The sequence below is a fragment of the Seriola dumerili genome, unplaced genomic scaffold (genome assembly GCF_002260705.1).
Source record: "Seriola dumerili isolate Sdu_G_001 unplaced genomic scaffold, Sdu_1.0 BDQW01000092.1, whole genome shotgun sequence".
Lineage (NCBI taxonomy): Eukaryota > Metazoa > Chordata > Actinopteri > Carangiformes > Carangidae > Seriola > Seriola dumerili.
In genome coordinates, this window is record NW_019174347.1 from 1,759,957 (window position 1) to 1,784,207 (window position 24,251).

The 24,251-nt window shown below is 44.5% G+C and overlaps 1 protein-coding gene across 1 annotated transcript; it reads left to right on the top strand.

Annotated features, from left to right (window-relative positions):
• Positions 1 to 3,070: 3,070 nt before the first annotated feature.
• prdm1 (PR/SET domain 1) lies at positions 3,071 to 17,536 on the top strand. Its single transcript, XM_022746161.1, has 7 exons — positions 3,071 to 3,270; positions 6,449 to 6,808; positions 8,795 to 8,914; positions 10,387 to 10,639; positions 14,536 to 15,593; positions 15,824 to 15,952; positions 16,065 to 17,536. The coding sequence occupies exons 1-7, from the start codon at positions 3,244 to 3,246 to the stop codon at positions 16,656 to 16,658; spliced, it is 2,541 nt and encodes an 846-aa protein (XP_022601882.1). The 5' UTR covers positions 3,071 to 3,243; the 3' UTR covers positions 16,659 to 17,536.
• The last annotated feature ends 6,715 nt before the right edge of the window (positions 17,537 to 24,251 follow it).

Sequence of the window (24,251 nt, forward strand, 5' to 3'; positions counted from 1 at the left end):
GTGTGTGTGTGTGTGTGTGTGTGTGTGTGTGTGTGTGTGTGTGTGTGTGTGTGTGTGTGTGTGTGTGTGTGTGCGTGTATGCATGCATGCAGGTCCATACATACAGTGATCAGCCAGTGCGACATCAGGGCATGTGTTCTTAAAACAGGGAGTCTCTGGTTGTTTTGCAGTGGGAGGAATCGCTTAGCTGCAAAGCATCAACATGTCCGACAGCTGTGGGACAGATCTGCAGCTGTGTGTGTGTGTGTGTGTGTGTGTGCGTGCGCGCGCTCGTGTGTGTGTGTGTGTGCATCGGGGTCGTCCGTTGGCAGGAAGCAGTAGGCAGCGAGTGATGTGGTCAGACCCTCTGTCGCCAGAGAGAGAGGGAGGTCCTGTCTCTCTCTCTCCCTCTCTCCCTCTCTCTTCTTCTTCTCTTCTTCCTGTTGCTTGTTTTCTTTTCCTGATCATTGTTCTTCATTAGAGAGAGAAAAGAAAACACAAACAGTCGCAGACTCATTTAGCTTTGTGAAGGCTGCTGCTGATGAGTGTCAGACTGCTGCTGATGTCCATGTGCTCAGATCGAGTGGAGCAGAGCTGCGTCTCATTCGTTTGTTTCTGGACTCTGTGTTTTAACCTTAAAGTCAGGAGTGACCTGTGGAGATATAGAATAGTTTTTTGGTAGACATAATTATTCTTGTTCTCATGTAGGTGCCTGCGTAACCTACCACACACACACACACACACACACACACACACACACACACACAGACACAACTGTACAACGTTTTAAAGATAAATTGATTAATTTATATTATAAGATCCAGGAGTTAAATAACAATAAATTCCTACAAATATTTTTTGGAATCTGATCAAAATGTCTCTTTGGAATCAGTTGATCGAGGAAATGAACCTTTAGTGATGATTTCATTTCGTACACTTCTTTTATTTTTAGTTTTCTTTCACTTCTTTAATTTTTCAGTTTTAAACATGTTTTGTTTTTCTGTCCCCGTTTCTGTTGTTAGCATCATTTGATCATCTGATTTTCGTTCCTTCAGTTTCCATTTTTTCACCGATTTACGTGGATCTCGTATTTTTCCCGTCAGAAAAAAAACATTAATGAAAAACAAAAGACATCAGGAATGAAAACATGAAGATGCTGAAAGAAGAACAGGGACTTTTTCCAAATTGGTTTAGTTTGTAGAGGGAGAGAAAAGTGATGGAAAAAGGGAGAGAGAGAGGGAGAGAGAGAGAGAAATCAGTGTGGAAAATCATTTTTGTAAATACAGTGAGCAAATCAAAGGGCTGGAGGAGCGAGGGAAGGCGAGTGAGTAGGAGTTAAATTGAGGGAGTCAGGGGGACAATTAGATGGGAATTTCCAGTGTTAGTGAGCTTTTGTTAAAACAGTAAGAGAGTGAATGAGAGCTGTGAGTGTTTTTTATGCATCAAATTTATATCTGAACTGTCACAGGACATTTGATTTACTGTAAAAATGGAGGGATTTTTTTTTTTTTTTTATAATAAATGAAAAAATGACCCCCCCCCCACTCACTGTTAAAGTTCTGATAAGGTCAGATGTAATAAGTAACTGTTTGGAAAATTTCCAACGTGGCACAAGCCCCCGAACCGAGTGGCGTCACATTAACGTAGACCACGGCAGCAGCGGGGTTAAACGCAGAGAGGCAGCGACGACATTTTCACACCAACATTCAAGATCAATTAACAGTTAAATGAGTTAAATAAAGAAATTAAAGAGAGATTCTAATCAGATTAGTTTAGAGGTTGTTGTTTTTTCCCTCTCTCGCAGTGCAGGAAAAAGAGGGGAAAAAACAATATAATAATAACCAGAATCATATTTTACATCTTAATCCACGTCAGCTGTGTCGATGAAATTCTGAATGTGAAGCAAAAAGGCTGCACCAACAGTTTATCAGTGGATTAACATCCTGTCATTTCACGCTTGTTTTACACCGGGCAGTGGAATTATCTTTATCACAAATTATGAGAATTTATAGGTTGATTTCCTCTGAATCTGTGTTCCTATTTGACTAATTTTTGCACGTCATGATTTAAATCCAGCGTCATCGTTCTGTGAGTAGCGTGTCCGGTACTTTCCTGAAGGAGACGGGGATCAGCTTTGGAATTAATTTTTTTTTCCTTTTTGTGAAACTCTAAGTAGATTTTTTTTTTTTTTTAAACCAGCTTTAAATATTTATTAACTTCATTTCATCTGCTACAATCCACAATCTTTCTTTTCCCCACATGGTCCAGAGGTGACTGTCCCATTTGTTCCTTCACTACAAGCTCTGGCAGTAAACGTTTCCTCACACAAATTTGAAATTGAAATTAAGTCGCTTTTAAAGAGAGAGAAAGTAAAAGAGAGAGAGAGGGAAAGGGAAGAAGGGAGGGACAAAAAGAGAGAGAGAGATAGATATAAAGACATAGCGAAAGCAAGAAGAGTAACAGGGAGCGGGTGAGAGACACAGACAATAAGGAAGAGAGAGAGAGAGAGAGAGAGCAAGACTATAAGGTTCCTTAGCACAAGCAGCAAGGGCAGACCAGTCCTGCCCCCTAGAGGCAGTGTGTGTGTGTGTGTGTGTGTGTGTGTGTGTGTGTGTGTGTGTGTGTTTTCCTGAAGAAGAGAGGGACATCCTGTGACAATGACTCAATGCTTCCCCCCCAACACGAACACACACACACACACACACACACACACATGTTGTTTACCCCTTTGAAGCTGTTAACAGACATTTCCCACACACACACACACACACACACACACCATGATCATCAGTGACAAACTATTTTTTTTATGCAGAAAAAAGTTGTTTTCAGTGTGTGTGTGTATGTGTGTGTGCAGCTCATGGCCTCAGGTGAAAGCGCCTGCTGCTGTTTCCTCGCAGAGAAAAGTGTGTGTGTGTGTGTGTGTGTGTGTGTGTGTGTGTATGAGGAGAAGAGAGCAGACAGAGGAGGGGGGGTGAAGTGTGCAGAGCCAGGAGGAGGAGGAGCAAGGAGAGAGGAGAGGGGGGTGGGCGTGGCTTCTACAACTTTAGTCAGAGGCTCTCTATGTCTCAGTCAGTTGATCGCAGGACACCGACTCTCACACACACCCACACACACACACACACACGCACTTTGACACACAATCACAGTGTGGAGTATCAGCGCTCGAAACAGGACGGACAGACAGAGGGGGAGAACTGCACCTGTCCCACACACACTCTCTATCCTCACACACACATACAGAGGATCTGACCGGTCGTCCTTATGTGTGGATGGGACCAAAGTTACACGGTGAGTGCAGAGCAGCTTTTTACACTTTTACAAAAAATATCAACACAGAAGAAGAAAGAAATTTTTCCTCTTTTTTTTTCAGCTTTTAATTTAGATTTCAGCTGCTTTTTAAATTTGTTTTTTTCAATTTTGAAATTGTGTTAAAAATTAAGCTGTTTTTACAACAGATAGAAATAGATTTTTAAAGAATTTTGGCCACTTGAATCCAAATTTATGCAATTTTATCGTCTTTAACTTGCTTTTTTGCCTTTTTTGCTGCTTGTTTCTGACTGGAAATCCAAAGCGGTTTTTATTTCTCACTTTTAATTTGATGAGATTTTTTATTAAACAGTTAAATTGGTGAATTTTGCTCTAGTTTAAATTGTTTTAACTCTCACTCGGAGGAAAATATCTCCATGTTTTGAGAAGCTGGAAGGTGTTTGTCTAGGTTTGCTCAGCTTTTCAGTTTGGGATTTAAGGCTTCTTTTTTTCTGCAGACTTTAAGGAGTTGATATTTGTTTGGTGAACATTTGCCAGGAAAAGTGTCACTCAATAATGGCTTTCAAATGACAAAGAGTCTGAGGGGGATTTCCTATTTGTTTCCCCCTGATTGGTGCTTAAACCGCTCAAACACTTTTCATCTTGACTTATTTAAATGCACCTTATTTTGAAATTACCTCCGGCTGCGTGCAGACTCAGCTTTTGTATTTTCAGTTGGTCTAAATGAGAGGCGAATTGTTTCTTGGTTCTTGGTTTCACTATTAGTTCTCGATGTTGCAGCTGTTATGCAAAGAACGTTCTGGGTTCTGCTGAGAGGTGAAATATTGAGAAACATTTCCATATGTGAGCAGGTCTTTTTCTATGTGTCATTTTAAAGGCAAATCAGAGCAGATTCTGTTGTTCTGTGTTAGAAGGTAGAGCCCCTGTTCAGCAGAAATGAACTTTTCTTGTTAGTTTTACAGCTCAAGTAAAGGAGTTTGTGCTTCTGTAGGAGTTAAATGTGATTTCAATGAGTTTTATTGTTAAAGTAAAGATGCAGACATCTGCATTTTCTTAATAATTCAGGTTCTGTGGAGTGTTTTTTTTAATAAAAACAGAGAGTTTGTGTTTTGCAAAAGCTCAAAAAACAATAACATTCCTGTCAATATGAAGTGATAATGAAGCTGATGACTTTTTTTTTTTTTTTTGCTAGTACCTGGCTCCTGGAAGGGATTTTAATGTGAAAATGTCAGTGTTTGTCTTTTAAAATCCCTTCTGATCAGTAACCAGAGGAGGTGTAAGTGTCATTTTTCTGCTGCTGCGTGGAACAGAAGTGGGTCACAGCGACTGGAGCCAGTTGGATGTGAAATAATTTTCTTTCTTGCGGCTGCAAAAGAATTCACAGAGCTGAGTGTGGTCACTGAGGATCTGCCGCTTTCCGCTCGTCTGCGTGGGACGAGCGGCATGTTTGTCCCTGTGTGGATATCTGCCTCTCTCTCTGTGTGTGTGTGTGTGTGTGTGTGTGTGTGTGTGGGATTGTCTTGGGTGGGATCGCGTTTGAAGTTTTGTTTGCGCTGCTGTGGCCCCCCAAATGGAAAAGTTTTGGCGCTCCCTTCCTCATCACCACCACCACCACCACCCCCCTCCTCCTCCTCCTCCTCTCTCTCGTCCATTACCAACACAAGCACACACACACACACACACACACACACACACACACACACGCTGGGAGTCGGGATGATTTGCCGGTTCCGCTGCAGTGCCACTCTGCTTCCAATTTTAGCTTCATTCAGACACAGACAGCATTTCCTTCCTCTGGCTTCAACCCCAGGGGGGGAAACAAAGGGGGGAGGGGGGGGGGATACAGAGGAGAGATTTCAGGTCCATAATCTGGATAAATCCCCCACATTCACACTGCTGAAAACAAACTTTCTCCTGCACATAGAAACTTGTAGCTGTCTGAGCTGCACGTTCACCGTCTCTGTGTAAAAAATTTAGTCAAATGAAGGAAACATGAAAAGTGTCTTCAGGGAGGACGAAAGCGAGAGAGAGAGACGCTGGAGACGGAGAGCGAGAGACACAAATTTATCTGAAACCGCTGATAATTAAAGTTAAATCAGTCGCCGTTTCTCTCCAAAATGAAGCTAAATTGTTAATAGGAGGATTTATCATTCCTTATAGCGCTTCACGTGAGACGTGTTGAGTTCCTCTATCAGTTCCTCTTCATCGTCATGTGTGTGTGATCAAAGTGTCCTATCTCCTGAGTCATTCTTAATGTCACCTTGTGGTTTTTATGGATGTAAAAGAGAGAGAGAGATTTATCTTGAAGCCTGGAAACACAAACGCAAAAATTCATGTTGCATCTGAGGTTTAACACAAAGCTGAAGCTTCCTGTGTGGTTTTAACGTTAAGAAAAAAAATGTGACTGTGTTCAAATTTTTTTTTCTTTGGGGGAGGGGGGTGGTAATGGCCATATTATATTTTTATCATTATTTAATTTAAGTGTACTAATTATTTCTGGAGTCATGAATGAATGAATGTAGGTTTTATCCCATAATTGTTTCTGTAAATAGTTGACAAGACAGTTTCCTGTCTGTTTCTAAGTGTGTGTGTGTGTGTGTGTGTGTGTGTGTGTGTGTGTGTGTGTGTGTGTGTGTGTGTGTGTGTGTGAGAGAGAGACAGCAGCATTAGTCAGACCCCCCCTCCTTCTTGAGTCACCACACATAATAATCACAGTTCTTCCTCTCCTCCTTTTTTTCTCTCTATTCATCCCTTCATTTGTCTTAATCTTCTTTCTGTCTTTATCCTTTTCTTTGTTTCACCCATTTTATTTCTTCTCCCTCCCATATCTTTCTTACTTTAGTCCACCACCTCTCCTTTCTTTCTTTCTTTCTTTCTTTCTTTCTTTCTAATTCTTTCTTTCTTTCTGTCTTCCTTTTATCACATTTTCCTTTGTTTCTCATGGTTTCTTGTTCCTCCCTCCTCTGTTTCTGCCGTCCTTCCTCTCTCCTTCTTTCTCTTCCTTTTTATTTTCCTTTCTTCTCTCTGTTTTCTCCTCCTACTACCACTTTCTTTCTTTCTCTCTTTCATTCTTTCTTTATTTCTTAAACTTGTAACTTTTGGTTTTTCTTGATGCAAATGTTTGAATAAAGTAAATTAAAAATGAAAATATCTCTCTCTCTCTCTCTTTCCATCTCTCTGCCTGTGTCTCTCAACCCAGGCGACCTCTCATAGCTCGGCCATGTTGACCAGTGAGGGGGCGCACACCATGGAGCAGGACGACTCGCATCACGGACCTAAGATGGCCTCCACCGCCACCACAGCTGCCGCCGCTTCCAGCTCGGGCTCAGACGGGACCGAGACGATGACAGACACAGACGTGGACATGGAGATGGAGATGGAGGAGGCAGACATGACTCAGTGGACGGAGGCAGAGTTTGAGGATAAGTGCACATACATCGTCAAGGACACGGCGTGGGAGGCGGGGCCAGACGGTGACGCCATCATGACGACGACGACCAGAGCCGAGGCGTCACTGCCCCGAAACCTGACCTTCAAACACCCAGCTGACAGCAAGGAGGTCAGACTCAACACACACACACACACACACAACGGCAGACACAAACTTTCTCTCCAGACAAAATTTTTCATATACACACACACACACACACACACACACACACACGAGCCATCTGTACATACACACTCATGTGAGTCAGAGGTGGGTCATATAATGAAGAGGGGGTCGTGTCTCGTTGTAAAGTTTCACACACACACACACTCACATATTAGAGAAAGGAATCTGTGTGTGCGAGGGTGTGTGAAACGCCTGGAGCAGAATTTACACACACACACACAAAAACACACACACACACAAACACACACAGTGTAACCGAAGTGCGCTGTGTGTTCAGGCTGCATCTGCATCAGCTCGTACCCGTCAATTAAAACTCATTCATCATCTGTGGAAATGAGGAAGGCAGGATCTTCTCGTGTGTGTGTGTGTGTGTGTGTGTCATCTTCCATACAACTCCTGTTGTCAGTAAACTGCTGCAGTACCACACCCAGCTGGCAGGGGGTGCAGTACAGCATTTTAAACAAACTGCAAACACATCAAACAGAGTGTTGGCATGAACTTTGAAAACCAAGATGCTTCATATGTCAAATCTACACTGGCAAAATGTCAAGAACAGGACGTTTAGTGTCTCAAAGGAGTGAATTTGCATTTGGAGACATTTATTTGGGCTTCAGGTTTGCATCAAGACTAATTAAATTTAATTGCACTCTAAATTCATCACGCATCTCTTTATGGCAGTGAGCAGCTTCAGTAAATCTCCTGCTGCAGCCGTGGATCTTTGCGTCGTGTTTTTCAAAGGAACTGGATCTGTGCGTGACTTCAGGTCAAGAGGTCGCAGCTTTGCCACTCGTTTTTTGACCGTCTTTTTTTCTCTTTTTTTTTTTGCAAAGTTAAAGCGACGTGATCACATAGATTTTCTCATCAGGGGCTTATCAGCGAGGTAACTGAGGAAAAGAAGCGAGGAGGGAAAGAGAGGAGCTGATACACTATCAGCTGACATGAAGAGAGAGGAAGGAGGGAAAGGCTGAGTGTGTCGCTCTGATCAAAGAAGATTGAGAGAGAGAGAGAGAACATTGTAAAAGCCTGTTAACAAGTCCTCTTACATACACACGTGCACATACACACTAACACACACACACACACACACACTCACTCATATCTGGTTCTATAGGGGGAATCAGGGAAAAGGGGATTTCCCATGTCACCAGGGAACGAGAGGGTTTGGGAAAGGCATTTGTTTGCGTGGGTTCTGCACGAATATCATCCTCGGCTGGAGCCTGACATCCAGTCAGTACATAATCCCTCGCTTTTCTCTTCTTCCTCTTCTTCCTCCTCCCATTTTTTTTTTTTTTTTTTGGTCTTTGATTGAATCGGATGAGGAACAAAAAAAAAACTTTTTTTTTTTCTTTTTTTTTTTTCTTTTGAGTATTTGGATGTTTCCCCCCTGAAGCCTGTGAAGTGGCGGTGGTTTTGTTTTGATGTGGCGACGAGTGCAGGTGTGACGAGACACACACACACACACACACACACTCCTTCAATGAACTGAAGCATGACGTTGGCTCATTAATCATCGTCTCTGTTGACAGTTGGTTAATAGTGTGTGTCTATGAGTTTGAATTTGTACGTACAATTAGACTTAATTAGACTAAATGACATGTAACTGATGGATGCGCACAACAGCGTGAGACACACGCACGCAGTCTGCACCTACGGCAAGCCATGTGGTCAGAAGCTTTTCTTTTGTGGATGAAGATCTTCACGTGTGCAGATGCAGTTTTAACCTCTTAACATCTGTTTTAAAGGCATTAAAGGCAGATTAATGCGTTTCATGTCGCAGCGTCATCACGCCGTTGTGGATTGATGCTTAAATTTGCTGCAAGACGCCACATTATTACCTGTTAAGATGCTCAAAGATGTAAAGATCTTTACACTAAATCAATTTCAAAGGCCTTTTTTGTAACCTGCCCGTGTGTGCGTGTCTTCCTGCAGGTGGTCGGCGTGTGCAGCAGGGAGTACATCCCCAAAGGAACTCGCTTCGGTCCCCTGGTGGGCGAAATCTACACAGCTGACAGCGTCCCCAGAGATGCCAACCGCAAGTACTTCTGGAGGGTGAGTTAATACACTTGCGCGCACACACACACACACACACACACACATGCAAACAAAGAGTCACGGAAAACTCACATTCATACAGACACACACATACACTTCTTCAGAAGCCGGAGGGACCCCTTTCTGTGACGTCAGTCAGTGGAACAGGAAACTGGGCTCTTGAGAGACGGGGATGTGATGTCACCTTTACACAAATAACATGTCACACTGTGGTTCCTGTAAGTCCACACACACACACACACACACACACACCCACACATACACACACACACACACACACACACACACATCATTCGGCAGAATACACTCAACTCCATCACTACCGGTAACTCACAGTGAGAGTGCACACTCTCACAAACCACCAACCTGACCACTGCCTGTGTGTGTGTGTGTGTGTGTGTCTGTGTGTGTGTGTGTGTCTGTGTGTGCGCGTGCGTGAAAAGAAAGACTCAACATGCACCAAACCACAAGCAGACACAAAATCAGAAAGGTGTTTTCATTCACACACACACACACACACACACACACACACACACACACACACACACACACACACACACACACACACACACACACACACACACACGCACGCACTGAGAGAATGAGAGATCGAGATAGAGAGAGTGAAAGAGAGAGGGGGAGGAGACGTCCTTTCTCTTTTCAATATAAAAGAGGATGTCTTCCTCCTCCTCATCACTCTGTCTGTTCGTCTGAGGGAGATGAAGGTGACGAGAGGAGCATGGTGAGGAACGAAGGGATGGCGAGAGAGAGAGAGAGGTGGAGGGAGAGACGAGAGAAGTGTAGTTTATATTAAACTGTCTGGATTCAGTCTCCATAGTTAACTAATTAATTTGTTATTTATTACTTTTTATTTGGTAAGTTACTTATTTACTTACTGACTTTTTTTAGTCACTTTATTTTTAATATCGTCAGTTAAACTCTTATTTTGTTACTTTTACGCACTTTTTGAATGGATTAGTAACTTTTTTACTTAGTTTTTGTACTTTATTGTTTATTTATTTATTTATTTATTATATCTTAATTATTTGTTTAATTCTTTACTTATTTTGTCTTTTACCATTTATTTGGATTTTTGCTTTTTTGTTACTTAATAATTTATCTACTGATGTAATCACTGAGTCTTAAAATTTACTGACAAATTTATTGAGCAATGTTCTTCCGCTAAGTCTGCAAAGTAATGAAAAAGAGGGAAATAAAGGAGAGGAAAAGAAACTTTTGTTTTATTGATTAAAAAAAATACTTTTATTGCTTTTATTCCAACTAAATTAAGTCTTTTATTTTTGTTAAAATTTCTGTCTCACCTGTTCTTATCAGAGAGAAAGAGGGAAAAAGGAAATAAAGACCAACTTAATTAATAGAAAAAATTAAAACACACTAAATTTTACATTTTAATATTTTTTTTGACTAAACTCTAATTAATATTTCTTTCCTTCCCTCCCTCTCTCCAGATCTACACAGACGGGGAGTTCCATCACTTCGTCGACGGCCTGGATGAGACTCGCTCTAACTGGATGCGGTACGTGAACCCGGCCCACTCGGCGGCGGAGCAGAACCTGGCGGCGTGTCAGAACGGCATGGAGATTTATTTCTACACGGTGAAGCCTGTTCCCGCAGGCGCAGAGCTGCTCGTCTGGTACTGCCACGACTTCGCCCGGCGCCTCCACTACCCGCCGTCGGGAGAGCTGATGATGCAGAAACTCAGTAAGTTCATGTGATTTTTTCTTTTTTTAAGTAGATATATTTAGTCAGAAATGGAAAATAAAATAGTTCAATATTTTGAATTTTTAACACTTGCAACAGCATTCAGCTGACTTTTATTGTGAAAGGACAGGGTATTTTTTATTAAACGTGTCATGCTCTGAGCTGCTAACATGAAAAACCTAAAATCAATAGGAGATGTAGGTTTGTGTGTGTGTGTGTGTTCGTGTCTTGAGTGTGTCCTGTCGCCACTGTTAAAGCCTAACGGTGTGTTTGAGTGTAGCTGTGTCTCCTTCCTCTCTGAACATTAGCCTGTCATTATCTCACACGCACACACACACTCACACACAAACAGAGGTACACAACCGACAACCTTTCATCTCTGTCAGTGCCATCGTTTGTATTTTTGTGTGTGTGAGTGTGTGTGTGTCTGCCAGTGACAGTGTAATTACACAGACAGGGGGATATGGCCCCTAATGCCACAGTCTTACACACTTAAAAACCCGCTTTTAACATGAAAGCTCACACACACACACTAACACACACACACACACACTCACACACACTCACACTCACACACACTCACACACAGGCTTGCTCAACCTCAATAAAAGAACCAGAGACAGTGCGGGTTTGCATGACTGTGTGTGTCTTCAGTGACCTTTTTATGAGAAAAAAGTAGGCGTCACATTTCTCCATCCTCGCACAGAGCCACATAAACGTTCACGGACACGTATTAATCTTTATACACTAATCAATATATTTATTTTACTCTTGTTTTCTTAACTTTTTTTTATTGACTATAGTAATCTCATCAATGCTTATCTCAACCCAAAACCTGAATCCAAACCTTCTTTGTTAAGCAGAAGGATGTTGACTTTCAGCACTCAAACTCACCCCGCACACACACTGCACTTATCCACTTTAGCTGAGCTGATCAAAGGGAGAGCGAGCTAAGAGCAAAACAAAGAGAGAGAGAGAGAGAGAGAGAGAGCTGAGGGGTTTCCAGGTGTGACTACAGGCTAATAGCAACGTTAAGGTGGCAGAGGGACCAGCAGACGCAGCCTGGGCGACTCCACTGCCCAGGGAAAAATGCGCATGACCTGGGGGACAAAGGCAGGGGGTACCCTCCTCCTCTCCCTCCTCAAAGCCAGTGTGTGTGTGTGTGTGTGTGTGTACAGTATATGTGTTGTCTTTAATTAGCTTCCTCTGTCATTTAGCCCCACAGGCTCCTGTTGACCTGCCTCTGACTTGAATGCTGATTTTTTTTTTTTACCTGCAGCAGAAAGACTAACATTTAGTCTTTTGGCTACACAGCTTCAAGTTTCAAATTTTTATTTATTTTTTTTTCCATCTGATAATCACATGTTCCTAAAATGAGTACAACTTTTGACTGTCGGTGCAGCCACACGACAGTTTTAGCTCTGACAAAAGGAGTCAGAAATAATCCCATTAGCTGAGTAAAACCAAGAAAAGCTCTCTGTCTAAAGTAACGGTAAACTGAAACCCAGTTAAAAAGGCAAAAGTTTCAATCCAGTTATTTAAGTTAGCTTTTTTAGCCTCCGGCGTTATGAATGTCGTGGCTGTGAGTGAGCGTTATAACGCTGATCTTTCTGAAGCAGAAGTGAAAACCTTTCGATGCATCTGTTGCAGCTGTTCATGCAAATAGCAAAAAAAAAAAAAAAACCTGGAATCAGAGTAAATTGATAAAATACAAATTATGCAAAGGCGGCTGTAGCTGCAACTAGACTTTGATGCCTGTGAGACGATACAGTGATACAGTAGATAAAGGTTTTTGACTGCAGTTCCTATAATTAAATTAAATCATGTAAAGTTAAGCTTCGGTTGGGTTTTTTTGTTTTTTTTCAGGTTAATTAATCATTAAAATCTCAGATATCGCCGAGTATTTTCTGATTAAACTTAGGAAGAAGACGCATCTCATTATTACAAAATACACGTTGTGTCCCAGTGGGGGGCACCAGAGCTACTGATCTAAACTTAGTAACATCCTGTGTTTTATTCCTGAGGAGCGCAACAAAATCTACTGTTGTCTGCGTCGTGTTTTTCTATCGGGTTTTTTGCTCTTTCTGGCGCAGTCATAGCAAAACCAGACGTGTGTGAGTGAGCGAGTGAGTGAGTGTGTGGGTGTGTGCGCGTGTGTGTGTGTGAGCAAAATGACTGAGCGTGCACCGCTGTCTCCCTCCCTCACTTTCTCCTCCTCTCCTCTTCTGCTCCTACTCTTTTTGTCGTTGTCGTTGAGCATTCTTCAAGTGTTAGCACTTGGAAGCACCTGTCAGCCATGTGTGCGCGCGTTGTGTTCAAAGACGCTCTGCCGCGCCGACAAAAACACTCTCTCTTCCCACACACACACACACACACACAGTAATAAGCGGGACATGCCAAAACATTCACACCCATTCTTTTCATCTCAAACACATGCAAGCTCACACTGTGCGTGTGTGTGTGTGTGTGTGTGTGTGTTGGCTATTCACCCTGATATATTTGCCACTTAAAAAAGACCAGAGGAGAAGGTGGAGGAGGGAGTGCTGGAGGTAGAGCTGCGCCTCCCACCCCCTCTGTTGACTACTTGAACTTCCTGGCAGAAGGGCCGTGTTGACAGATTGATATCTCCAAGATGGCCGCCCTGTTTGTTTTCTGGAAGAGGGAGAGAGGGAGGAGGAAGAAAAGGAGGAGGAGGAGGAGGAGGTGGAGGAGGAGGAGGAAGGCTAACTGATAACCTCAGTGTTTACACTGCCGCTATACTACTGATGCAAGGGTCACTGAGTGTGTGTGTGTGTGTGTGTGAGTGTGAGTGAGTGAAGGGGTGAAGCAGGGGGAGAAAATTTCACCAGTGCTGGCACTCAGGATTTACCTTGACAGCATTCATCTCTTATACACACACACACACACACACACACACACACACACACACTCCCCTCTGGGCGACCTCATGGTAAAAAGTTGACTGGGTAGTAAATGAGCTTATAGATAATAGACGGCGGCGTTTTAAGGGCCCGACTGCAGCCATTTAACAGCCGAGATGTGCTGCTAGCTGACATCCCGGGGCTTTTAGAGTGTGTGTGTGTGTGTGAGTGTGAGAGAGAGAGAGAGAGAGAGAGAGAGAGAGCGCTCCTCCTAATCCACTCTTTCATCATGCAGAGGAGACAGTAGGTGTGAGTGACCTGAGTGAGGAAGCTCTAATTTAACCTTTTGACCCGGAAACAATAGTGAACGGCCAGGAAAAATTAGGAGCTTGATCAGATGTGTGTGTGTGTGTTTGTGTTTGTGTGTGTGTGTTGGCCAAAAGTGGAAGAGTCAACAAATCAGACAGAGGCCTCTGTGTGTGTAATTTGTCACATTGTGTGTGTGTGTGGAGGGCAGGTGGAGGCCAAGCTTTTTCAGGGGATATCTTTAGCAGGAAACCTTCCATCAGTCCCGTCTGTCTGCCACCATTTTGATTTTATCTTGATTTTATTTTTACACACACACACACACAATCACACACATACAAACACACACAGTGCCCAAAGGCAGCTGTCACGCCTCACTTCCTGTCTTTTGCACCCCCCCATCCCCCCACCGGCCGCCCCATCTCCCCTCATGCTCGTTCGTCAAATCTGTCACCTTAATTGGCCGACCGAGTTACTCATGGTGTTCCTCAACCCAGTGACACACACACACACACACACACACACACACACACACACACACACACACACACACACCTCTGCCGTCCTTTTAAAGGAGTTTGAATATTTGTATTGTTAAATAAAATTAATGAAAATCATGATTACTGCTTTAAAATTTAAAATTGTATTAATGGGCCCCAAGGGGAAGGAGGAGGCCCCTGTCTGGATCTGGTGAACTCCCCCTGACCTCCTCTCTCTCTCTCTCTTCAGAACAGTCTCTCCTGGAGGTCAAGCAGCAGCAGGTGAGCGGTGAGGAGCGTTTGGTCGAAGGTTCCAGCCCGTCACCCGTCGCAGTCACCCCCACCCCCACCCCCACCCCACCCAAGAGGGAGCACAGCGTCCTCTCCATCCTGCGTGGCACCAACAGCACCTCATCAGCCAAGAGGGAGCCCAGCCGGCCGCTCCCCACCCGCCCACGCTGCGCCGACAGCCCCGAGCGCCCCCTGTACCCCCGCGCCCTCTACCCAGCTTTCAGGCCCCACCAGCTCGGCTACCCCGCGACTCGTTCCCCTGGCAACCAGTCCTCGGCTACACCCAGCCCGTCGGCAAGGAGCAGCCCAGACAGCAGCCCCCAGGGGAGCCCCTCGGGTCCGGTGCCATCCCCAGCTTCTTTCTACCCCACCGGACTGAGCCCCTACCCCGGGTACTCCCCACCATCTGCCCCCCTCTCCTCACCTTTTTACCCTCCAGGAGCCCCGTACTCACGCTACCTCCTGCCCCATCACTACCCTCTGCCTGGCGGTGGTGTCCCCACCGTAGGAGGGATCTTTCCCAGGATGTACCCCCTCTACAGCAGCCTCCTGCCCGCTCACGTGCCCCTCCTGCCCTCTGACACAGCAGGGAGGCGCTTCCTGATGCCTGACCACGTCCACCCTTCCTCCGTTTCTGCCCACAGAGACTTCCTCCTCCCCGGGCCCACCAGTGCCTTCTCAGTCGCCACCTCTCTGAAGGACAAAGCGGGAGCTCACCACCCTTACCCCGGGCACCCTCACTTACACGAACCGGCCCGCGCCCCCTCCAGCGGCTCCCCGACAGCAGGCACGGCGCCGCCCAGCGAGCGGGTGCCCACCAAGCCTACCTCAGCCCTGCTGGGCAACGCCAGCGAGCATCACCCCGACGAGGAGGCCATCAACTTGACCAAAGTGAAGCGCGGCGCCGGCTCGGCGGGCTACAAGGCGCTGCCGTACCCGCTGAAGAAGCAGAACGGAAAAATCAAGTACGAGTGCAACGTGTGCAGCAAGACGTTCGGGCAGCTGTCGAACCTGAAGGTGAGGCTCGAGACACCGCCAAGTCGTTCCGTGTTTGGCTTTCAACATCCTGTCTGCTCGTCTGATTTACTGCCTCATTATCATTCCACTCCTTTGTAATGTGTCACTGCAGTTAATCATTAGGCTGCAGAGCAGGTTCCAACCAGCTGTTTTACAGGAAACACAACTAGATGGCGTCTTTGATAAATGCGGTGTCTGAACATTTTTCTTTCCTGTTCTCCATCTTGCAGGTTCACCTTCGTGTCCACAGTGGAGAGAGACCCTTCAAATGTCAGACCTGTAACAAAGGTTTCACCCAGCTGGCCCACCTGCAGAAACACTACCTGGTCCACACCGGGGAGAAGCCACATGAATGCCAGGTGAGAAACGAGGCTGGCGATGACGTGCTTTTAATTTCGTAGACAGACACGTTAATGGCGGGTTTCCTTCGAGCCGCTGACGTCATTTCTTCTGTCATGTCTCCTCGTGCAGGTTTGTCACAAGCGCTTCAGCAGCACCAGCAACCTGAAAACTCACCTCCGCCTCCACTCGGGGGAGAAACCGTACCACTGCAAACTCTGCCCGGCCAAGTTCACGCAGTTCGTCCACCTCAAGCTGCACAAGCGCCTGCACTCCCGCGAGCGTCCGCACAAATGCCCCCACTGCCACCGCCACTACATCCACCTGTGCAGCCTGCGGCTTCACCTGAAGGGCTACTGCCTGGCGGCGACCTCCGGCTCCAGCAGCCCGGCCAGCCTGGAGGAGGTGCACCGCGCCAATGAGGAGATCGAGCGCTTCGACATCAGCGAGCACGCCGAGCGGCTGGAGCAGCTGCAGGGAGGGGTGGAGGTGGAGGCCATGTTGGAGAAGCAGGTCCTGCAGGGGATCCTGTGGAGGGAGACTGACCTCAAGTCCTCCCACTTTCACCCCCACCACAAGGACGACGCCGCCGAGCTTCTGTCCGCGGGTTACGGCGCGTACGAGTCCCCGAACGAGACGTCGGTCATCAAGATGCGGCACAGCGGCCCCGTCCTGCCGCTTCCCGCCAACGTCACCGTCAAGCAGGAGTCGGAGGATCACGCTTAAATGACCCCTTTCGAAGTCAAGACTGCATGACTCACAGTGGACTGCGTTGCCAGGAGCAACTGCTGTAAATAAATAAATAATTCTCCACCTGGCTGTCATCAGGAGTGACATCATGACCACGCCAGGTGTTCAACCTATCAGGGACTCGCGTACTCAGGGCTACAAGAGACACTGTCCCATGACTACTTTACTTTTATTATACTTAGAGACAATCACCTACCCTTACCTTTAATGTAATATAATGCTATTATCATTATTGTCGTTGTATTATTTGGTCTTTATTTTCAAATGTCTTCTTGTTTTCTTTTGATCAATTAGTTGTTATATAACCTCCTTAATTTATTATACTTTTTATTTGTTGTCTTTAAAAGCAATAAGTGGAGATAGCGGTTCCACTGACAGGGTGAAATCAATGTTAAAGACTATTTTTCTGTTGATTTTGTTTTTTCTCTGTGGCCATTTCTCTGTAGATAGTCACTCTCTCTCTCTCTCTGTCTCTCTCTCTCTCTATGCCTATATCTGTCCGCTAACCTCTGACCTATAGAAGCAGGGGTGTCCACTCTTCAGGGTTTTATCTATTTAAATTTAAAAAAACTTTTAAAAAAAAACAACATAGCAGGTTTAAAAAGGGTTGAAAAACTTGCCAAAGTCTGGCACATAAATGAATCTGTTAATTTAGCAAGAAGAGCTTTATTTCAACCTGCTTCAGAGCTTCCCTAAAAGTATGTCTGTGTCGTTTTCTGATGCCTACTTAATTTAAATGAAACAAACAAAAGGGCATTTTTTTTTGTATATTTTTCACAACAGTTACCTCAGTGTGCATGTGACGATACGAGTGTGTGTGTGTGTGTGTGTGTGTGTTTTAAGGGACAGCTGAAAGTGGGAGCTTTCTATTTATTTGCTTTTTTTTTTTTTTTTTGCTACTTGAAAAAGAAGAAGAAGAAGAAGAAACCAAACTGAAGCGGAGTGCAGCTCTTCATGTGGTCCAAAGGAGCGGCGTCGCCCGCTCAACATGTAGCACATAACGGACTCGGGGGGGGCAGACCGCTGAGCCCCCACCCAACCCACCCACCCCCCCACCTCTCCTCGTCCGTCCTTTTGTTTTGTTTTTATACAACACTGTCAACAACCAGCAGGGAAGTGAACATCCTCAGATTTTTTTTGAGATTCACTCTTGACGCTAGTAACCAAAGTTCATGTGGCTTTAATTTCTAAACGAACACCAAAAGAAACAGACACACACACACACACACACACACACAAAAAAGAAAAAGGAAAAGGAAAATCAAAACAAGGGAAGGACTCGAGGAATCAAAATGCTGAAGAAGGGAAGATGAACTGTGTGTATATGATGATGAAGTGTTGGCTCTTTAGCTGTGGTCACATCGTTTTGTAAGATGTTTTTTTTCTTTTGTTCTGTTGTTCTTGTTGTTTGTTAATATTTCAGTTGAGAAACAATAGCCCCGCCCCCTTCTTCAACCCCCACCTGTCTGCTATCTCGTTAATGAACTGGCATACACCAAAGCACCTCGGCCCTCTTTTATGCACTGGCCCCCACCTCCCTCCCTCCTTCCCTCCCTCCCTCTTACTTTATAACTTCAATGCCGACGCTTGCACCATTTACACTGTGTACAATATCACTGAAACTGGTCATGATGGCATTAAGACTCACCTTAATGTTACTACAGCAGCCTCAACTCTGCAGCTCTCTCTCTCTCTCTCTCTCTCTCTCTCTCCTTCGTCATCTTTCTGTCTCTCGACATGTTCGACCAAAGCATCTCTTTCTCTCTGATCAGAGCTTTAACTCCAGAGGAGAATTACCTAAAGGACTGTCTCTGTTTACATTGTGGTTTACATACTTATTTATGTGCAAATGTCAAAAAAGTGTAAATTATGATATAAAGGATTCACTGCCCTAATCTAAACCCCGTGGCTCTGTGTGTTTTATTCGTGGATCGTGTGTTTTGGTATAAAAGTCTTCTGGGCTCATGATCTTCATATGACTTTTTATGTAGCGCTATAGACAGAACATGCTCATGTTTTTTGGTGCATGGGCGTCGTTAACTGTGGAGAGAGTTACCAACCAGAAAGCATCAGAAGAAGAATTTGTGCTTTACTGCAGCACCCGACACCTGAGGATTTAGCTTATGTCCGACACGGTTAGTGCTGGCAATATGAACAACACACGGGCGGTGTCCGGCGCCGGGTGGAAGGCGGTTCTAGCAACGGCAACTCAGGATGTGCGCTAGGCCCCGGCTCCAGAGGCCACGCCGTCCATCGTTGGGTCAGATCAGACTGCAGACCAGGGGAGTCCGGCTGTTTAACTAAAATGAAGTAACTAGTTTAGTCATTAGTTTGGGAAGTGGTAGTGACCGGGGGCGGGGGGTGGATGGATACGATGTTTGCTAGATCCTTTTTTACTCATCTTATTGTCAGCAGCCATTTTGAAGTTTCGAAAACGTTAACACACATAACTTAATCAAAACCCTAACCCTACTTAAGTCCTGCTGTGACGTATGGCAGTAAAGTTTTATCTTCACAGAAAAGATTCACAAAGCAGATGGCAATGAACGTCAGAAACAACAGCATAAACCCAGATAAGATATGAGAGAAATAAATTGTGATATTATATATATATATATATATATATGGAGATAACGTCGCACATGTTCAGGAGGTATTTACACAAGGTTATAGGGAGAGAATTAGAAACCATGGCTACTTTCTCACATCTGCACAGCTGCCCAATCACACCATGAGGTGGGTGTTAGTGTGATGTGGTTTCAGAAGATTAAAGAAACGGTCGGACACAGGCCCCGCCCCCAATCTGAAATTGGAAAGGTGTAGGAGGGAGGGGGGTTTCTGAAGTTGCCTGACGATCCGACGGCGGTTTGGACCGGGTATGAAGCCATTTTTATCATCCAGAGCAACAAGCGTGGGTGGTGAGTTCTAGTTACTACTGTATCCTCTCCAGCATGATCAGAGGTGAAATCAGTCAAATAAGAGCAGGAAATGATCATGTAGGAATTGGACTGATGGAAAGAAAAGAAAACGAAAACAGGCAAAAAAACACAGAATTAGGTTTTTTTTTTTTTTTTTTTTTTAACTTCCAACCCACTGATTCACAAACTCTTCTAACTTTAACCACTGAGCCCGCAGTAAACCAGGCTGTTTGGTGGAAAGCCATGAATCTTTATGTCCACATCCGCACAATGCCAAGCTTTAAGACTGGAGCAGGAAATGGGGAACACCCGCTCCCCGTGTCCTCTGGGCCGCAGTAACCGAGGTCTGTCTTTTATCCTGCGTGGAGACAACGTGACTCGTTTTAGAGCTTCGGCTCCGCAGTCTCCGTTAAAATGTGGATGTTTAGCCGATGAAACGTATCTGGAGTGACACCCGATCACCTTTGGAGCATGAGCAGTACATGTGGCTGACAGCTGGAAGGCCAAAGGTCAACACATTAAGGGTCAAAGGTAAAACTAATATAGCAAATTATGCCAGACGTGACAAAAATTAACCAGAAAACTAAACTGCAAGTTTATTTTTCGTTTTTTTTACACAAAAAAATTAAGTAAATTTAAATGTCAGATATTTCTGAGTCTATTCAGGCTTGGCAACAACAATTTATGACGAATTTGAACTCGATGAGTTGAAGACTGAATTTCTTCTGTCGAGCAGCCAACGGTGATAAAAGACATTCTATGTTATTAAAGATCCCACAGAGAGTAGAAGAGTCACTGTATGAGAAAGCAGTATCAGTCCGTTACCTCATCACCCAACTCAAAACACTCGGTGCGCCCCCACCCTTTGACTCAGCATCTTTCACTTTTGCGCACTGCATCGCTCTTTCCTGTTTGTTCGATCTTATTATTACTATCAGGGAAACTTCTCGAGTCACCCATTGACACAGCGAGTTCCACTACCTCAGCGTCATGACGCCGGGGTTTCACAGCACTTTTCTGACCGGGGGAGGACTACACGCCTACCACCACACCGGGGGAGGGGGGATATCCCACATGGCCCAGAGACACGTACCGAAACGCACAGGCCTTCCTTCCACTCGCCTGAGCCGAGCTGAGGTGAGGCTGTTTTATCTGCGATCTGATTTCCCCACAGGGTCTGATAAAGTTTCAAATTTGATCTCATCTTACACAGTCCTCCCTTTCACATGAACAGCTTCTCCCCAGAGAGAGATACCCACAATTTTGAAGAAAAGAGACGCCCACGATTTAAAGTTAAAGGAAACTGAAGTCCATTTCAAAGCTGGCTGTTTAACCTGGTGTCTTTTAGAGGTGATATCCTTTCTACATATGTCGATCTAATTAGTTCACAGTCATTTTATATGTGTTTTGATATAATTTGGACTCTTTTATTCCACTTGCGATCAGAAGCAGCATAAAAATCACTCGTGCAAAAACCTAAAGAAGGAATTTCACTCTAATAAAAGATTCAGTTTTGTCACTCAAAAGCCCTTAACAGCAACTTTGTTGTTTAGGAATATGTATCCACTTCCTGTTGATGCTGACACACAACACTGAATCGGGTCAAAGATGGCGACCTGGGAAGACTTCCCCACTCTCGCTCTCTCTCTCGTCCGCCACTGTTTAGAAATTAAGAGTGCTCTCTCCCATGTTTCCTGGTGACGCATCTTTCCAGACAAAACCCTTGTTAGGATTCTGCAGCAATGTGCAATGTGTGTCCAATTTCAACATTAATGGCGTTGGGTTTGTTATGTAATGTGTTTAATTTCAACATTTGCGGCTTGACTTGATGGCTTGTCTCATACCAAGAGTCTCTTGGGTTTTTTCATCACTTGGCCATGACAGCGATTCTTCTTCTTACTTTGGCATACGTGGATTTTGCAGCAATAATCCATCTTCTTTCCACTTTTTTGCGGTGCATGTTAGTGTCGCTCTCTGGCCGCGTCAGCACAAGGACCGGCGCTAGCAGAGCTCTGACAGATCTTTTCCTCACTTTGATATTCTCTGTCTCCGTCTGTGTGGTGTTCTGTTGCACAGTGCACAGTTATTCATCACAGCGATGCAGTGCAAAAGCGAATGGTTCGTATTTTGGTGGGAAATGGGTCAGTCCGCTAACCCAGCAAATGTGTTTTAAATCTGCATTTAAAAAATAACATTTATTGTGGTTAAAAACGCATTATTAGTTCCTGTTGTCCACATTTGTGTAATTAGCATTAGCAAATGAGCATTTTTGCTAAAATCCATTATGTTTACATCATGCATTTGTACTGATATTCATTAAAATGCATTGTCCCTATAAAATAAACAAACAAATACATAAATATTACCGTATAAAACCACCTAAAGGCAGAAGGATTTGTGGACCACTTCCACAAACCCAAGCGCTGCCATTTTGTGTTTGTTGTTGCTCTGGTGCAGTTAGAATAGTTCTCCTTATGTGTTCATTTAATTTACTGCCTATGCTGCGATGGTGTTGTCAGTGTTTTTAATATTATAACTTTTTTTGTCGCTGGCCTGGCAGTTACCCTTTAAAGCTTTCCCTTTTTGGAAGGACTTTTTCGTTCCATATTTATTTATTGAATGAATTTTAATGCAGCAGTAACAGGAAGACACTCTCCACCTCCACCAAAGGAAGTTTATGATCAATGGCAACGATAGACAGATGTTCTTGGGTCAGATCTTTCCACAGCTGGCAGACCGATCGCCAGTGAAACTGTTTCTGCGTACTTATGATTCCGCGAGGATGAATCCCAATTACTTGACCTCTGACCTTTCATCCACTGCCTTCCATGAGGCTGAAATTTCCCTCCTCTTGTTCAGATTCCCCTGAATGTGTCCTCATGATGCAGCTTCAGACAGCGAGGCTGCAGCGGAGAGTCAACAGTAAACAGTGCTGCTGGCATCGTTTCAGAGAAAACAGTCATGATTTATGTTCACACACACACACACACACACACACACACACACACCCACGCCCCTGCACACATTCTCACTCACACAAACAAACACACACTTTTTAAGAAATGCATAAACACACTCACACACACGTCAGGAAACACAGTTATTTAAAAGTCACACATGAAAAACCGGTGTACAGTGCAATGATACACGCTCACACCAACAATCATTCGATACACGTTAAACATTTGTCTCCTTTCACATCTCCATTTACTGATTAATCATTTGTCTCACAGGATTTTCTCAGTTTCCCCTGAAATGTTTGCGATTAGTTTCACAACACAACCACAAACCAAACAAACCCTTCAACACCCACACACATATACACACACCCCATCTCCTCCATGCTGCGTTCCAGAGTGACGCCACTGACGTTTTCGGAAACCGAGCAGCATCCCCGGCAGCTGTGTTACCGTAAACACGTTACAGCGCCTCATCACGTCGCGGGTACGCAGAAAGGGAGGGTCACTGGTCAGGACGGGTGACTCAGAGTCATCACCCCCCAGTCTGCATTCACTCGAATTCCCCGAACTTTATTTCTCCTTCCCAAAGCCTTCTTCTTCTTTTTTTTGACAGGAAGTCACAGCCTTTTTTGGTGCTGGGCAGAAGAATTTGATTGGCTAAGAGTGGACATAAGTTATTCAAGCTGAAGAAGGGGAAATTGCATCAGCATCAACATGGTGTTATCACATTGGCTGCAACACTGCAGCAAAAAATATTACAAACAAATGACAGCATGATGGCGACAATTGGGGACCAAATGTTTCCCTAAATGAAGACCACATTTATCATAAATCCTGTTGCGGCCTGTCACCAATAAGAGCTTTACTTCCTCGGCTAATGGTTTCCTCTTTGTCTTGAAGAAGAGAATAAAGATGTTGGATATGTTTTTGTTTTTTTTTCTTGTGGCCTTTGTGTCCTTCCACAATCTGCTGTCACAAGAAACCTTTTATCCACAGCCATTTACTCCATATGTTGTATTTTTAGCCGTGTTAGCGCCACGGCTCCAGGAATTGCAGTGTTGGTCTGTGTCGGTCCGCCACTTTAGTCCAGACAGAGATATCTCTACAGCTATCACACTGATTGACACACAGCTTCGTGGTCCCCAGAGGACGAATCCTAATGACTTTTGGATGGATTGCCATAACATCTTGTACAGATACGTATTCATGTCTTTAAGTGGCATGAATTATAATAACATGGGTGATCCTCTGACATCGTCAGGTCAAAAATACCAGCAACACAAATGACATTCCCATCAGCCGTAGCTGTACTTTGTGTTTAGAGCTAATATTAGCATGTGAAAATGTCGCGTTAGCATTGTCACTGTGAACATATTAGCATACGTTCAGGACCACTGTGTTTAAATGAAGCCTCACAGAGCTGCTAGCATGACGGTTGATTCTTGGTCTCGTGGGAAATGAGTAAACAAGTCACACTGGAAGACGCTAAGAGCTGCTCAAATATCTGCTGTGACTCAGTCAACACACTCACATGTAGGACACTGTGAACCCGCAGTGTACTCGCTGGCGTAGTGTGTCGACAGGGTAGCGTCGTCTCGAATCAAACGCCGTCACTGTGCAATTACTAAAAATGACGATTGCAACATTTGACTGCGATTGTCGCCCACCAAGATTTCCCAAAATGTTTTTAC